At 43.2% G+C, this 18,292-nt stretch overlaps 1 protein-coding gene across 6 annotated transcripts in view; it reads right to left on the bottom strand.

Moving 5' to 3' along the window:
• Positions 1–18,073, bottom strand: part of LOC106587011 (myosin-10) — a 92,526-nt gene extending 74,453 nt beyond the window's left edge. For all 6 annotated transcript variants that reach the window (XM_014174807.3, XM_014174832.3, XM_014174840.3 and 3 more), the window contains exons 1-2: positions 17,895–18,073; positions 15,862–16,238 (exon numbers count right to left, since the gene is read on the bottom strand). In XM_014174807.3, the coding sequence (XP_014030282.1) occupies positions 15,862–16,206 (345 nt within the window). In that variant the 5' untranslated portion in view covers positions 16,207–16,238; positions 17,895–18,073. The remainder of the gene's footprint in view (positions 1–15,861; positions 16,239–17,894) is intronic.
• Positions 18,074–18,292: the final 219 nt, after the last annotated feature.

Genomic DNA, 18,292 nt, shown 5'->3' with positions numbered 1-18,292 from the left:
CATCTCTCAGTCCCTCTCTCTTGGTCAGTCCAAGCTTGGCTGAGCGGCAGAGACACATTCCTGTAATTATGTTGTCTGTGTGTTGGGGCAGGGGAGGCAGAAGGGCCCAAGGTCGGCTAACCAAGTTGCTGAGCTGGAACAATGCCGGTGTGGCCGCGGCATGCTGGTGAGGGGTGGGGGTAGCGGCAGGGTCCTAGTCTAAAGACTCTTGCGGAGCAAAGCTCACCGCCACGGTTGTCGCCTGGCTGGAGCGGGAAGTGCGATTGTGAGTCACACACACTCCTTCTCCTCTGGGAGACAAAACAAACATGTCCGCTCACACACCAGCTAGCTGCTTCGCCTCTTATCTCAGTTTTTGGACCACAGGGGACTTTTATTTTACTCTATTTGGCTGCAGCATGACTGGGGCTTGTGGCATTGTGTTATGTGGTATACTAATAATGCCAATATATTGAAGGTTGTGATGAATGGAAATGAGACAATCACCATCACCATGCAGAATGTGATGAACGGTCACTTTGAGAGGACACGTGGTCAGTGATTTTGGGGGATATCATGGTGTGCATTAGAGGAGGGGTGAGTGGGTCACCAGATGGCCAGTCTTTCATATGTACATAGACAGATCCCTCGGAAGGGCAGAGATATGCTCTAGCCTGATCATGGGCCAGCCACAGCAACAACAAGCTCGGGAGGAAGCAGAGATTTGTTGTTCAAACCAAAATCAAATCATATTGGTCGCGTACACAGTTTAGCAGGTGTTATAGCGGTGCGGCGAAACGCTTATGTTAATAGCTCTTAACAATGCAGTAAAATTTAAAAATTTAAATGTCAAGAAAAATACGCCACAAAAGGAAGAAATCAAGTGCGGCGGGATGAATGTTCATGAGTCACATTGGGGGACAAGGTCGCTTTTTGGGGAGAAGTATTATGGATGCAGGGGTCACTAGCAGGGGGTATGTGGCTACACAGGGGTAACCAACATTCTAGTGTGATTCATCTTGGTGCACTAGTTGATGAATATGTATGGAGTTATGGAAGAGATTCCTGTGGAATCCACAGATGCCCACATATTTGCAAGCGTCACCTTTAGCTGGCAGCAGAGTAGGGCCAGCGGACACACCACACCACCTGTCGCCCCTTCCCCTTCCCCCCCACAGTGGGCGCAGCGCCAGGCAGACGGATCAGCGCTCCGGCCGGCGCAGCCCAGACCCAGAGGCAGCAGCAGGGTCGGGGAGAGATATGACTCAGCTTCCCAGCCTGGATGGCAGCCCCTGGGGAGTACTTGGGGGATTAGTGGGGCTATGTGTCTGCAGGCGGGGGTGAGACGTGTAGGAGGTATATGAAGGGAAGGAGGACTTGGCGAAGAACCTGTCCCTCTCTCTCAATACAGTAGAGACCGGGGTGAGACAACGGCCAAGAAAATATATATCTCACACAGCATTGTGCCTTAGGTGGAGGGAGGCGTGGGCCAAGAACCTGTCTCTCAGTACAACAAAGTAGTGTACCCAGATAGCCAGGCTGTGGTTAACAACGGAGAACTCCGACACAGTTGACTAGGTTCCCAGTTCTCCGGAAATGTCCAAGTGGTCCCCCTTGCCAAGCCCAAGCTGAGCGTAGCTGAGCAACGGCAAGAGTTGAGGGCGTCTCCATGGAGAGAGTGGATGTTTTCATTCTCATTCTCGACATTGTTCCGTCTGCGAAGCTTAGCTCAGTGCCACTCCGTTTTGATTGTCATAGCATATTGAAAAGAGGCGATGATTATGGAGAACAGGATTTTCAAAGGGTTTAGAGAGAGAATGGTCTAATATCGTTCACTATGAGCAGTGCTTCACTTCCAGTGCTCCAATAGCATTGGGTTCTGAGCGTGGGAGGAGACCAACGGCGCACTAGCGCAGAGCAAGCAGTTTTGCTCCATCTACACAGTGTGTGTGTGTGTGTGTGTTTGTGTTTGTGTGTGCTGTGTTCGCATACTGATCTCTGCCTCATACTCATCCCAGCGGGCCCTCTGACCAGGCTGCGAGTCTGAGGCATCAGGCAGGAAAGGAGTGGTTTGGGACCCATTTGTCTGCTTATGGGGACTTAAAGAAAATATTCTCTTGATATATTTTTTTATGCGAAAAACATAACTGACCCACTGGTTTCAATTGAGAACAGAGACCCATGTTCTAGTGAAAGCCAGGCTTAGGGGAGACTGAAGAAGGGATGTCTGCAGATGAAGGTAACCAAACATCAACTCAAAGCTCCAGGCCTTGGGCCATCTTCCCAGTCTGCACTGTTGCAGTACAAAGGATACAGCAGATACTGTTACTTAAAAGGTTACAGAAACACATGCATTTAATAACACATCACACATTTAGCCCAAAAGCTAGCCCTTTCCTGGAGCCATTGAGGTTGGCCACAGACCACAAGGGGAAACGAGAACGCTATGCAGCTGACCAAAAAACTAGTGCTGAGCAATTAGTGCTTTTTGAGGTCGGTTCGGTTTCGGTTCGATTACAAAAAGCATATCACTGTTTCGATTTCGGTTTCGATTACTTTTTTTAAACATTAAATGCACTATGCATTATGTGGGTTAAATGCTGTAACATAGAATAAAACAATTAATAAAAATCCCATGATGGTAGTGATGCCCATGAACTGCTTATCAACCTTTCTTCACTTTACTTAAATATTTCACATGTTAATTAAATCTGTTTTATATGATGACAATTATTTAATTCCAAGTCATCATCTCATCTCTATAGAGCTGCTGTCTATACTGTCTGACAAAACCACTATTTTAGTAGTTCTTCAAAGTAAATAAGGTATATTTTTATGACTGCTGAATAGCAACTATCAATCACTTAGATCACACATTTTCAGGTAGAGAGAACTCGAGAAGCAACAGCTGCTCTCTATATCCTTCCTCTCACAATCGTGAATTATTTTATCTCTTCTGCAGCAGGCGTAAAAGAAGCACAGACCGGACAAGTACAGTTGAAGTCGGAAGTTTACATACACTTAGACTGGAGTCATTAAAAACCGTTTTTCAACCACTCCACAAATTTCTTGTTAAAAAACTATAGTTTTGGCAAGTCGGTTAGGACATCTACTTTGTGCATGACACAAGCAATTTTTCCAACAATTGTTTACAGACAGATTATTTTACTTATAATTCACTGTATCACAATTCCAGTGGGTCAGAAGTTTACATACACTACGTTGACTGTGACTTTAAACAGCTTGGAAAATTCCAGAAAATGATGTCATGGCTTTAGAAGCTTCTCATAGGCTAATTGACATAATTTGAGTCAATTGGAGGTGTACCTGTAGATGTATTTCAAGGCCTACCTTAAAACTCAGTGCCTCTGCTTGACATCATGGGAAATTAGTACGCAAGTATAAACACAATGGGACCACGCAGCTGTCATACCGCTCAGGAAGGAGACGCGTTCTGTCTCCTAGAGATGAAAAATGTACTTTGGTGCGAAAAGTGCAAATCAATCCCAGAACAACAGCAAAGGACCTTGTGAAGATGCTGGAGGAAACAGGTACAAAAGTATCTATAGCCACAGTAAAACGAGTCCTATATCGACATAACATGAAAGGCCGCTCAGCAAGGAAGAAGCCACTGCTCGAAAACCGCCATAAAAAATCCAGACTACGGTTTGCAACTGCACATGGGGTCAAAGATCGTACTTTTTGGAGAAATGTCCTCTGGTCTGATGAAACAAAAATAGAACTGTTTGGCCATAATGATCATCATTATGTTTGGAGGAAAAAGGGGGAGGCTTGCAAGCCGAAGAACACCATCCCAACCGTGAAGCACGGGGGTGGCAGCATCATGTTGTGGGGGTGCTTTGCTGCAGGAGGTACTGGTGCACTTCACAAAATAGATGGCATTATGAGGGAGGAAAATTATGTGGATATATTGAAGCAACATCTCAAGACATCAGTCAGGAAGTTAAAGCTTAGTCGCAAATGGGTCTTCCAAATGGACAATGACCCCAAGCATACTTCCAAAGTTGTGGCAAAATGGCTTAAGGACAACAAAGTCAAGGTATTGGAGTGGCCATCACAAAGCCCTGACCTCAACCCTATAGAAAATTTCTGGCAGAACTGAAAAAGCGTGTGCGAGCAAGGAGGCCTACAAACCTGACTCAGTTACACCAGCTCTGTCAGGAGGAATGGGCCAAAATTCACCCAACTTATTGTGGGAAGCTTGTGGAAGGCTACCCAAAACGTTTGACCCAAATTAAACAATTTAAAGCCAATGCTACCAAATACTAATTGAGTGTATGTAAACTTCTGACCCACTGGGAATGTGATGAAAGAAATTAAACATTTACATTTTTACATTTAAGTCATTTAGCAGACGCTCTTATCCGGAGCGACTTACAAATTAAAGATGAAATAAATCATTCTCTCTACTATTATTCTGTCATTTCACATTCTTAAAATAAAGTGGTGATCCTAACTGACCTAATAAAGGGAATCTTTACTAGGATTAAATGTCAGGAGTTTTGAAAAACTGGGTTTAAATGTATTTGGCTAAGGTGCATGTAAACTTCCGACTTCAACTGTAGATGCGCAATGGATTATGGCTATTGTAGTTAATTACCACATATTATGCGCTAAACTATGTAAAATATTGTCCCTGTTGGAAACTATAACTCCCAACTACATTGCACAGTTCAGGCTGTATCTGATTAATTTCTAGAGAAACTGTGCAATGTGTGCACAGGAAAAAAAAACAGTTTATTGCTCAGCACTACCAAAAACAGACATTTGGATTCAAGTGTCCTTCCTTACCCCTCAACAGCCTCTGTTCAATACGCACTTAGGGCACATCAGCGTTGTTGAGGATTGAGTCAGTGGCAGTTTCAAAGTGGGACTGTTCCCTATGAAATGTCCCCTGGCCTCTACTGTATTGGATTGAATGGAGGGGACCTTGACTTGGTCGTCACACATCATGCTTATTAACCATCTTTGGCTCTGAGAGTCCTTGTCACGACTTTCTTCGTCGGAGGACGATATAGCGAAATCGTCGTCTGAAAATGTGGACCAATATGCAGAAGAGTTGGTGTTCATTTTCTTAATTTATTAACGAACGTTGAACACGAAAAAACAAGAAAACAATAAGCACGACCAATGACAGTTTTGCAGGCTCACAAAAACACGCAATGCAAAAACAATCTCCCACAAATACAAGACAAACACACCCAACTAATATAGGACTTCCAATCAAAGGCAACACCAAACAGCTGCCTTCAATTGGAAGTCCACCCCAATTAACTCCACATAGAAACACGCTCACTAGACTACACATAGAAATACATAAACATAGACCATAACTCAAAACCCGGAAATAATAAATCAAACGCCCTCCTAACTAACACACCACCCCGAACCACATAAAACAAATACCCTCTGCCACGTCCTGACCAAACTACAATAACAATTAACCCTTATACTGGCCAGGACGTGACAGTCCTACAGTTCTCAGCCTATGACATTCTATCTCATCAGCATAGGGTAGCCAGGGGTCAAGAACCTGTGGCACCAGGAGAGTTTAGGATTGGCAGAGCTCCCTGTAAAGCTTGGTGTTGTTCTTTTATGAATGGAGTGCATATAAAACCTATTTTACAAGAAAGAAACAAGTACTGTACAGCCTCGCAAAATCAAACCAATATCCATCAGCATCACCAGAGAGACAGAGGAGACAGTTTTTTTACACTGTGACCCGAGTGTCATTAAAGTCACAGGATCAAACATCAACCAAAACCTACAGTACTGTGCAAAAGTTTTAGGCAGGTGTGGAACAATGCTGTAAAGTAAGAATGCTTTCAAAAATAGACATGTTAATAGTTTATATTTATCAATTAACAAAATGCAAAGTGAATGAACAGAAGAAAAATCAACATCAAATCAATATTTGGTGTGACCAAGCTTTGCCTTCAAAACAGCATCAATTCTTCTAGGTACACTTGCACACAATTTTTGAAGGAACTCGGCAGGTAGGTTGGCCCAAACATCTTGGAGAACTAACCACAGTTTTTCTGTGCATTTAGGCAGCCTCCGGTGCTTCTTTCTCTTCATGTAATCCAAGACAGACTTGATGATGTTGAGATCAGGGCTCTGTCCTTCCAGGACTCCTTGTTATTATTTACGTTGAAGATAGTTCTTAATGACTTTCGCTGTATGTTTAGGGTCATTGTCATGCTGCAGAATACATTTGGGGCCAATCAGATGCATCCCTGATGGTATTTCATGATGGATAAGTTGCCTGTACTTCTCAGCATTGAGGAGACCATTCATTCTGACCAAATCCCCAACTCTTTGCAGAAATGCAACCCCAAACTTGCAAGGAATCTCCACCATGCTTCACTGTTGCCTGCAGACACTCATTCATGTACTGCTCTCCAGCCCTTTGGCGAACAAACTGCCTTCTGCTACAGCCAAATATTTCAAATGTTGACTCATCAGTCCAGAGCACCTGCTGACATTTTTCTGCACCCCAGTTCCTGTGTTTTCGTGCATAGTTGAGTCGCTTGGCCTTGTTTCCACGTCGGAGGTATGGCTTTTTGGCCGCAAGTCTTCCACGAAGGCCACTTCTGACCAGACTTCTCTGGACAGTAGATGGGTGTACCAGTGTCCCTCTGTTTTCTACCAATTCTGAGCTGATGGCACCGCTGGACATCTTCTGATTGCGAAGTGAAATAAGCATGATGTGTCTTTCATCTGCTACAGTAAGTTTCCTTGGCCGACCACTGCGTCTACGGTCCTCAACGTTGCCCGTTTCTTTGTGCTTCTTCAAAAGAGCTTTGACAGCCCATCTGGAAACCCGTTTGACTTGAAATTCAAGCAGCTCGGCTTTGTTTGATGCCTGATTCTAGCCTTGCTGAAGCACACTCTGGCTTGTAGGCCTCTCCAGGTCTCGTACCCATTGTGAAATTTGGTGGAGAATCAGTGATGATCTGGAGGTGCTTCAGCGAGGCTAGAATCGGGCAGATTTGTCTTTGTGGAGGACGCATGAATCAAACCACGCACAAGGTTGTCCTGGAAGAACTTGATTCCTTCTGCTCTGACAACGTTCCCCAACTCTGAGGATTGTTTTTCCCAGCAGGACAATGCTCCATGCCACGCAGCCAGGTCAATCAAGATGTGGATGGAGGACCACCAGATCAAGACCCTGTCATGGCCTGTCACACCCTGACCATAGAGAGCCATTGTTTCTCTATGGTGTAGTAGGTCAGGGCGTGACTAGGGGGTGATCTAGTATATCTATGTCTATGTTGTGTTTAGTTTCTTTTTCTATGTTGGTGTTTTGTATGATTCCCAATTAGAGGCAGCTGGTAATCGTTGTCTCTAATTGGGGATCATATTTAAGTAGTTATTTTTCCCACCTGTGTTTGTGGGATCTTGTTTCTGTGTAGTTGCCTATGAGCACTGCTTGAGCAGTTCGGTGACGGTTCACAGTCCAGAACTTCCGGCGACGGTCCCCAGTCCGGAGCTTCCGGCGACGGTCCCCAGTCCGGAGCTTCCGGCGACGGTCCCCAGTCCGGAGCTTCCGGCGACGGTCCCCAGTCCGGAGCTTCCGGCGACGGTCCCCAGTCCGGAACCTCCTGCGACGGTCCACAGTCCGGAACCTCCTGCGACGGTCCAATGTCAGGAACCTCCTGCGACGGTCCACAGTCCGGAACCTCCTGCGACGGTCAACGTTCCGGAGCCTCCAGCGGGGGTCAGCGGTCCGGAGCTTCCAGGCAAGGCGTCCAGTCCTGCTCCAGGGCATAGAGAGCCATTGTTTCTCTATGGTGTAGTAGGTCAGGGCGTGACTAGGGGGTGATCTAGTATATCTATGTCTATGTTGTGTTTAGTTTCTTTTTCTATGTTGGTGTTTTGTATGATTCCCAATTAGAGGTAGCTGGTAATCGTTGTCTCTAATTGGGGATCATATTTAAGTAGTTATTTTTCCCACCTGTGCTTGTGGGATCTTGTTTCTGTGTAGTTGCCTATGAGCACTGCTTGAGCTTCACGTATCGTCTATTCTTTGTTGTTTTGTGCGTTTCCATGAGGTCGAAGGAATTGTCCGTAGAATCCAGAAACAGGATTGTGGGAAGAGTACCACAAAATGTCTGCAGCATTAAAGGTCCCCAAGAACACAGTGGCCTACATCATTCTTAAATGGAAGAAGTTTGGAACCACCAAGACTCTTCCTAGAGCTGGCCACCCAGCCAAACCAAGCAAACAAGGGAGAAGGGCTTCATCAGGGAGGTGACCAAGAACCTGATGGTTACTCTGAAAGAGCTCTAGAGTTCCTGTGTAGAGAAGGGAGAAACTTCCAGAAGGACAACCATCTCTGTAGCACTCCACCAATCAGGCCTTTATAGTAGAATGCCCAGACAGAAGCCACTCCTCAGCAAAAGGCACATGACAGCCTGCTTGGAGTTTGCCAAAAGGCACCTAAAGGACTCTCAGACCATGAGAAACAAGATTCTCCGGTCTGATGAAACCAAGATTCAACTATTTGGCCTGAATACCAAGCATCACGTCTGGAGAAAGCCTGGCACTATCCCTACGGTGAAGCATGGTGGTGGCAGAATCATGCTGTGGGGATGTTTTTCAGCAGCAGGGACTGGGAGACTAGTCAGGATTGAGGGAAAGATGAACGGAGCAAAGTACAGAGAGATCCTTGATGAAAACCTGCTCCAGAGTGCTCAGGACCTCAGAATGGAGCGAAGGTTCACCTTCCAACAGGACAATGACGCTAAGCACACAGCCAAGACAACGCAGGAGTGGCTTCGGGACAAGTCTCTGAATGTCCTTGAGTGGCCCAGCCAGAGCCCGGACTTGAACCCGATCTAACATCTCTGGAAACCTGAAAATAGCTGTGCCGCGACGCTCCCCATCCAACAGGACAGAGCTTGAGAAGATCTGCACAGATGAATGGGAGAAACTCCGCAAATACAGGTGCCAAGTTTGTAGCATCATACCCAAGACGGACCGAGGCTATAATCACTGTCAAAGGTGTTTCAACAAAGTACTGCGTAAAGGGTCTGAATACTTACGTAAATAAGGCTTTTTTTTTTTTTATAAATTCACACAAATTTCTACAAACATGTTTTTGTTTTGTCATTATGGAGTATTGTGTGTAGATTGAGGGGGAAAAACTATTTAATCCATTTTTGAATCAGGCTGTAACGAAATGTGGAAAAAGTCAAGGGGTCTGAATACTTTCCGAATGCACTGTATATATAAAATAAAGCTCTCAGAATAAAATGAATATCTCCCCCTCCAAACTGTGTCAGGGTGTAAGTGTCTAGAATAGAAGTCAACTTCTCTACAGGCAGCACATGCTGCTTCTGGGCTGTCATGACATATTAACTACGGCAGTCTACTTCTCCCCTGGCATTGCTTTACTTGATCTGAGGAAACTAGAAAAATTACAAACTATGACACCTAAGGAGGTTAGAATAAATGTTTTAAAAGAGATGGAGGGAGAGACAAAGAGGGAGAGAGCGATTAGGTTTGGGCAGTATACCGTATATACACGTATACTGGGGTATATGGAAATAGTTCACAGGGTGGTTTTTCAATATCGTCATTACCATTGAAACTATTTCTTTGAAGTTTAATAAATTTGAATATTTGTAGCTACTTTAAGTCAATACCAGCACTCAACTTGTGCAATAAGTTAGGAGATCAAGAAGATTGTGTTCTTCATTTCACCTGTCAGATACTTTTTCATACTGAAGCTTACCGGTAGTCCCCAGTCACGTGGTGTTTGTTTACAAGCACACAACAATGACAGACCGGAGCCTTGTGTGTCACACGCTGTTATGCAGCACACGCCAGGTAATGTAGTTACATTCACAACTAAATGTTTGCCAGCTAGATATCTAATAACTAAGTTAACTGTCTAAAAGTTGCTAAATGCTCTGCAGTTCTGCATTTGGTTTGCTAATTTAGTGGTTAGCTTCTTCGTTTGGTAACAGCAGAGAGTCCCCTCCTGGATCAAGAGCAGGGTTTCCTTTAGGAAAATGTGACCCTGGACATTTGACTGCCATCATTTTAATTTACCGGACATTTGATAAATTTACCGGACCCATATCCATTGGGTGCGTAACCTGATTAGGGCGTCCACCCACGGTGCTCAGAATGACAGAAATCCCATTTAGATTATGGTAATTTATCTTAATAACAGAACATTGTATGAGGATGCAATGATGTGCATCCTTCTTACTGAATTCCACTGCACACTTTGAAGATGTTAGAATAACTGTCCACATGTACTTTTCCTCAGCCAAAAAGATGAGTAACGAATAGCAAAATCACTAGCCCCTGTCAATCTACTACTCCTCATACTAGAAAAGTTGACCTATTCTATTGGTCAGCTTGTCGAGAAGGAAATAGCCCAAACAGACTCTATGACAGTTGCGGGACGAAAGATCCCAAATTCATATAACCAGCAGGAGGCCTAGGCCTAGAAGAAATTCTAAAGCAATGAGTCTGCTGCAACAGATCAAAACATTAAGCTTAAAATGTTAATAAACAATTATTTCTACACATTATAACCACAGCAATGCGCACAAGGCAGTAGGCTACGTGTGAAAATTTGTTTCATAATGCAATTAGCGGGAAAATACCGTTGTCAAAGTGACAGATGAAAATATCCGTTACAAATTTAGAAATAGGGGAATTCTAATATGCAACAACTAGCATGGGTTGCTAATATGACTAGGATTGTCCCTTTGGCTACTGGACAATGAAAGAAAGTTGAAAACCAATAGAACATGAGAGAAATAGGTTACTGGTTTCAATGGCATATGGAAGTCTTTATAAAACAATAGGCTACTAGTTTCAATGGCATATGGAAGTCTTTATAAAACAATAGGTTACTGGTTTCAATGGCATATGGAAGTCTTTATAAAACAATAGGTTACTGGTTTCAATGGCATATGGAAGTCTTTATAAAACAATAGGCTACTGGTTTCAATGGCATATGGAAGTCTTTATAAAACAATAGGTTACTGGTTTCAATGGCATATGGAAGTCTTTATAAAACAATAGGTTACTGGTTTCAATGGCATATGGAAGTCTTTATAAAACAATAGGTTACTGGTTTCAATGGCATATGGAAGTCTTTATAAAACAATAGGTTACTGGTTTCAATGGCATATGGAAGTCTTTATAAAACAATAGGCTACTGGTTTCAATGGCATATGGAAGTCTTTATAAAACAATAGGTTACTGGTTTCAATGGCATATGGAAGTCTTTATAAAACAATAGGTTACTGGTTTCAATGGCATATGGACGTCTTTATAAAACAATAGGCTACTGGTTTCAATGGCATATGGAAGTCTTTATGAAAGTTATTGCCTCCACAGATATGGTCGGATTTGCCTAGGCGACTTTGAAGCAAGGTAAAACATTCCTCATAATATGTAGTAAAACATTCAGGTTTCAAATCATTAAGTATATGTTTTCCAAATGCATACTGGCTTCAGCTCATTGCAAAGTGGTGTGTGACGCTCTGATGAAGCCTGCCTTCCCTTGAGAAATAAAAATAGTAGCTCTTTTTAATTGTGGCCATCAAAACTATTTTCAGCACGTGATTGCATTTAGAATTAATGTGCAATGACTGGGCTTATAAAAGCACTGTCTGACAGATTTACCATTAAAAAGCTCTGTATCTGTGTGCTATGCGTGTGTGTGCTAAATAAGATACATAACAAATATACACAAGCGCCAATTTCATTGCACTAAATTATGCAAATTAACCTATAGACCAATAAGCATGACCAGTCAAATGTATTTACATCGACTAGTATTTCCATCAATGAATAGGCATTAATAAGCATTATTTCGCTATGGGAATTTTTTTCTTCTCCTGGCCAAGGACAGGCCAGTGCCAATTTTATTTCTCTGCTTTTACATTTTTTTATTGGCCAAAAGGCGGCTATTACCTGCTAAAGGAAACCCTGATCAAGAGCCTTGCTGTCTAATATTTGTTTTGTGTGTGCAGCAAACTGTGAGTAGCATTTTTTTGTTACTTGATTAACTTTATTAGCTGGGATAGCTGTCCTGCCAATAGTTTAGGATAAAATGTCTAAAATGTTTGCAATGCTCTCGTTAGCATTTAGTTAGCATTCTATATGGGATTTTACATGTATCTGTTAGCATTGCTAACCTGTGGATTAAAGAGGCTCAGTTGCGTAGCCTAGAGGTAGCCTAGTGGTTAAGAGCGTTGGGCCGGTAAACGAAAGGTTGATGATTCGAATGCACGAGCCAGCAAGGTGGAAAAATCTGCCGTTCTTCCCTTGAACAAGTCAGGTAACTGCCAAAAACAACTGCTCTCGGGAGTCAATTAAAGCAGCTTATTTTGTCACAAACGGAAATTAGGCAAACTATACACATTTTAGAATCCAGGAAATGGCGATTTCTGCATAGTGCATCTTTAAATGTTCAATACACATTTCAGTTGAATGCATTCAGTTGTGCAACTGAGTAAGTATCCCCCCTTTCCCTTTTTGAAAATAGCGCCCTTAGTGTTCAGTGCCGGTAATATCGAATATCCCGGGATGGCACAAGGCCGGTATGACAATCTGGATACCGCCCAAACCTAATACAGATCCAGCGAACTTGACAGTAGGGCCGTCTCTGACTAAAAATAATCTTGGTCGACAGAGTCATCTGTAGAACGTGTATTTTTCCATATATAGACACACCATATGTCTTTGAATAAAATCAACTATATGCACTGAGCTTGTCTGATGCTTTAAGCACATTGATGAAATACTTAAGACACAAATAGCTCAAGAGGGAACCCGATGGCCACACTGTGTTAAAAATAAATGGTGCCTGTTCGCGAGTGCCTCAGCGAACAGGCACCACAGCACAGCAAGTGTTTATCGCGCTGTCGCTGTCCGTGCTGAAGCTGCAACATAATTACAGCCATTTAGTTTCTCACTTGTTTCTCTGGCTGAAAGGTTCTATTACCAAAATACCTAATTTGTATTAAAAAAACAACATTCCCTGTTCCCTCAACCCTTGCTCTCTTTACGTGAAACATGTATACATACCATGCATTCACGTGACCAATAGGTCCTGACCTATAGCCTATCATAATCACCTCAATACATTTGTTATAACAAACTCAGAACATCGTAACACATGTGACAGCAAAATGGATGCGGAGGACATGAAAAAGAAAATCGAAACGGGGGAATTGCTCAGGAAGGAAAGGGGAAGTCAGATGTGTGGAAGACATTTGACTTAGTTGTGGAAACTATTACAGATGAAGAAAAAGGAAGGGATATAGGAACAAGCGCTGTGTGAGTATTGTGTACCAAACAGGTGCCTTTAGATTACAATATTATACATTTTTCTCACCATTTGGAACAGTGTAAACCACACTAAATAAACTATAAATGTACCATAGTCTGTTCTAACAGATTTTTTTGGAAATATATAAATCCTTTAATTGAGGAGGTGAAGAGGATTATTTAAGATACTGTTTGAAGAGGTAGGGTTTCAGATAATAATGACATGACTTATTATAATGGTGTTCATAATAATAATTGTAACAATAAAAATAAGAACAAGAAGATCAAGAAAAAGGAGGCTATAGGAGCGAGCGCTGCGTGCACATCATGTGTGACAAACAGGAGCTGTTAGATTACCATATCATTTTTCTGCCCGTTTGGAACAGCGTAAACAACAGTAAATAAATGAAAAGTAATACCAGAGTCTGTTCTAACGAAAAAATTGTTGTAAAGACTTTATTACAGCGGAGCAAAGATTAAAAACAGCCGAATTTGTGAAATTGCTTTATTCTACATTTTAAGGTTGCATGAGGCTTGGTGCTCACGGAATCAGTAGGCTATTAAACAAACACTCATTCTGGCAACAGAAGCAGGATCTGTCTTATTGGTTATATAATTTAGATCTATATGGATGATTTAGGAAGCCAGGCACGTTTAACAGTTAGGCTATTGATTATAGACCTAATTAACTTGGGGGTTTCCTCTCTCCTCAATTTTCTTAGACAATTAAGGCAGGGGCTGTTTCCTCGTTTCCTCTGCCACATTGTTCTCAACACCAATATGCTGGTTAACTTCGCCATTATGCACATAGCAACATATAGGGAAAGGCGCCAATTCAACAGCGCCCTGAAGATTACGTTTCAGAACCACGGACAGCGACCGCTATCCCTCCCGGGAGAAAGCGCATTTGTTATAAAATAATATATTTATTAGTGTTGCACCATTATTCTTACATTATATAACCATTTACAATTTCAGTAGCACATGTTATAAGAGTGACGGACTGTGCCATCTCCGTGGCCTCCTCAGTGGATTAGTCCACTGAGACAGGTGAAAAATAGACAAGTTGCCTTGTGCAGCATGAAAAACAAAATCTATTTACGACCAAACAATCAACCAGTCGACTAAATGTGGTCAGCCCTACTTGACAGGGAGTTATTTTTTAATCAAGTAGTGGGTTAGGTACAGTACTACTGAAGGTTGAAAATATGCCAATTATTCAGGGCCAGCTGTTGCTTATCTGCAGGGAGACAAAGAGCCCGTGAAGGCGGTACAGTTAGTCTGTGTGAATGACTCAGCACGAGCCTCCCTCCCTGGCTGGCTGATTACTGCGGATCAGGCCCATTGGCAGGGAGCCATTACATTAGCACTACTAGCCACATGGATGGATGGAGAACCGACAGGGCCTCACTAAAGCCTGGTGCTTACCTAGCAATCCAGCCCCTGCCGGGGAGTGTGTTGGACGGTGCATAGGGTTTGGGTCGAGAGGCCTTCTTGTCATTTCTAGCAGGTCAGTTACTATGACAAAGTGGCCCGCTTCGTTACTAGTAGGGATCAACAACAATTTGTTATTGACCAGATGGTCGGGGGCCTGGTACATAATTACAAATAATTTGTAGCAAGAAGCTCAAACCGATAAAATATTTGACTAAAATATAATCATTTCAAACCTTGCTTACATTTCTATACGATCCCATGTTTCTCTCTATTATGTGTGGGAATACTTGAACAGATTTCCAAAATTAAAATCACTTGGTTTATTTCCTGGTGTTTTAACAGTATTTTAGTTATGTCCAACAATAAAAAAAAATTAAAAATTAAATAACAAAAAAAATGTTTTAATCAGGCCGTTGTCCGCCAGTTGGTGAACCCTGCCCTAGAGCATTGGAGCGTGATAATGTTTGATAATTGAGAGGGGTCAGGGTTAGAGAGCTGAAAATGCAACCCATGGGAACTAATTTCATATTCCCACATCAGCCAACAAGCCATTAACTAGGACCACTCCATAAGCCATAGAAACTTTTTTTTAAAGCATTTAATCCCTCATAGATTCCCTCATAAAACCTCTGCTTCATTAACATTCCAAAATGACCTCATCTCCCGAGCTGTCCTTCTGCCTCTTATTGCAGCCACCTGGGGAGAGAACCACAGGAATAGCTGGTGCTGTGGAACTGTGGAGGCAATCACAGTTGTCCTCCCTTCTCTCTGGGTCTCAGGCGGCTAACTGACATTCCATCTATTCCAGGAATGCATGTCATGTCACTAAGTGGGCCATAATCACAGGGGAAACCCTGGTTATCTGGGACATTGCTAATGCCATTGCCAACTTATTAGAACCCTGGGGTATGGTGGTGTATCTAAGGACACATGGTTTTGGGGGTCTTAGTGGGTTTCGTATTGGACAATGTTGATTGATGTGATGGGTAGTTGGGTACAATATACCAAAAAGGGAGAGGAAAGGCTACTGGTCCACTTCAATAAGATACCAATGTAAGGTAAAGAAGCCTACACCTGGTTTTCTCAAGTCAGAAAAAGCAGGACTTCTATCCTACTTACGTAGATGAGGCCAGAGTAGTAGCGGTCTTTGAGGTTGTGCAGCACTGAGGCCTCGTTCAAACACGTGAGCTCGGCCATGTCCTCCACCTTACTGAACTTGGGAGGGTTCATCTTCTGGATATCGTCCTTGTTCACCATGGCCTTCTTGCTGTTCTCAACCAACTCCACCACCACCTCGTCGCCGCGCTCCTCGCGGATGCTGGCCGCCTCGAAGCCGTGGCGCTCCGAGGGGATCCATACGAGCTTCTTGGCCGTCCAGTCGGCCTGCGTGGCCGGGTTGCAGACCACGGCGCGGTCCACGAACAGGTACCGCTCCGGGTCCTCCTGCCCGCTCCGCTGTGCCATCTCTGGGGTACAACCAGAACACACTAGGACACCTGGACGGGAGACACAAACAGTAAACACATTGGTTGAGCTAAAACCATTATTTAAAAACTCAAGTCGACCCCTAGCCCCTACCGAAGATCTCCTGTAGATCTAATGATGAATGTGATGCCCAGGGGTAGTTTGGGATACAGAGTACCGGTAATCCTCAAAATCTGGATCTTAAATACCAGAACAACAGACAGCTGAGCTCTGAGGTTAGTCTCCTTGTAAATCGGACACTCTCCAACAGTAACACACTCCCTGTCCAAGTACAGTACCCTCAGTGTGTCCCTCTCACCAACTCCCTCAAAAAGAGACTTTCCTCAGACAGAACACATGACAATTATCACCCTGATGTCTGAGCCAAGCTATGTGTGGGTAGACTAGAGGCTCTCCCTCTACATATGTATGACTTCTTCCAGTTCAGCTAGACTAGGGATTGGAAGGGAGAGCCAAAAGGGAAAGCTGACCCTAGATCAGTGTTTGGAGAATACTTCAGCCTCCTTCGCACCATGACTGCAGAAAAACAACATAATATATCCTCGCCTGAAGCATTCAGGGAGGAGTGGAGGAATTACAGTCTTCCTTGTACCCCAGCTGAAATGCTTCACAGACCACCACTGCCAGCTTCTGTACCAGTATCTAGTGTTTACAGAGCCTGATTAAGCTGACTAGACCAGAGTAAATAGAAAGAAGCAGCCAAGCACACTTCCTGATCCAGGTAGTAGATCCAAGTGTGCCATGTAATTTCTTACTGTGATAAGAATGATTGGGATATGATATGTCATATGGATATCGAGTTGATTAGGCTGTACTTGAGAATATTGACAGATAATCATGAGATGTGTTGACGCCTGTCACACAACTGGGCAAGCCAGCTTCAGCTGATGATGGCTAGCAGGGTGTTTACAAGGTGTTGTTTCAACCCGAAACTGGGCCAGATCACTGGATAGAGGGATCAGGGTGCTGCCAAGCGCACTGTCGTGCCACTGCATCCCCTCTCTACGTCTCATAAAACCGCTATGATATCATGCTGACCGCATGCCAAAGCAAGTCATCCAGCCAAGGCATTGTCTGCCCTTGTTGAATAATACCAAGCCCTTCGCTGATAAACTTGCGAGTAAACATGGTTAGAATAATATGCATTGCCCACATCAAGCTGATTCTTAATGTTAGCTAGGTAACGTTAGCTAACATTGTCGGGCAAACTCTGTATTTAACTGCATTGATGAGCATACTTTTAACAATATTGAATTTCTAAATAAAGGTGAAACTTCTATTATCATAACCGAGCAGTACATTAATGTGTTAAAATACAATATGTTTTGCATGAGCTAAAGCAATGAACATCAAAAGGACTCAGGAGTTATGATGCAGTTTAGGCTCCTCGCGCTGCATGCACCATCACTGAAATGAAATACATTTTTGAATGTTTCCTATAATGAGCATATCAATTCGTTTGTTATTATGAAAACGATAAAAAAAAATTGAATTAAGTTATCTAGAAAATGCCATTGAAACAATTGAGCATGTTAGCTAGCTAGCTAGTTAAATGTCAACTAGCCAGCCAGGTTGAGGTCCTCCATCGTTGAAAAGTCATGGCAAAATAATCCGTTAGCCAGCTAGCCACCCCGGCATCCCTCAGAATACGATTCTAATAAACTCACCTTGTGCAGGTGATAATGAAAGTCAGACACTTTTAGGAATATACTGATAGTAAGCAGAACAATGTAATATTCCTCAGTATTCTTTGAAATGTCTGCAAATATTCCCTTTTTTCGGCCGCTTCTCATCAGTGGTACCATCCACCATCCAACTTCTTCTCAACCAAACTCGCCATGCAGCACTTTTCTATTCCCGCCTCTAGGACCAGCCGTGTGGCACACCCACTATTCAAAGATCAAATATGATTGGATTCCACCGCCTGAAGTCTACAGGCGATTGGTTGAAATTCCTCCCATTTGAAAACCTTGATATACGTGATTATCTGCCCGAGCCATGACGTTTCACCTGCAAACGGGTGGATGCTGCCCTGAGAAACTTGCAATGAATAAGTTGGATAATA

This window comes from Salmo salar, chromosome 02 (genome assembly GCF_965601325.2).
Source record: "Salmo salar chromosome 02, fSalSal1, whole genome shotgun sequence".
Classification (NCBI taxonomy): Eukaryota; Metazoa; Chordata; class Actinopteri; order Salmoniformes; family Salmonidae; genus Salmo; species Salmo salar.
This window is presented reverse-complemented; position numbering and strand designations above follow the sequence as displayed.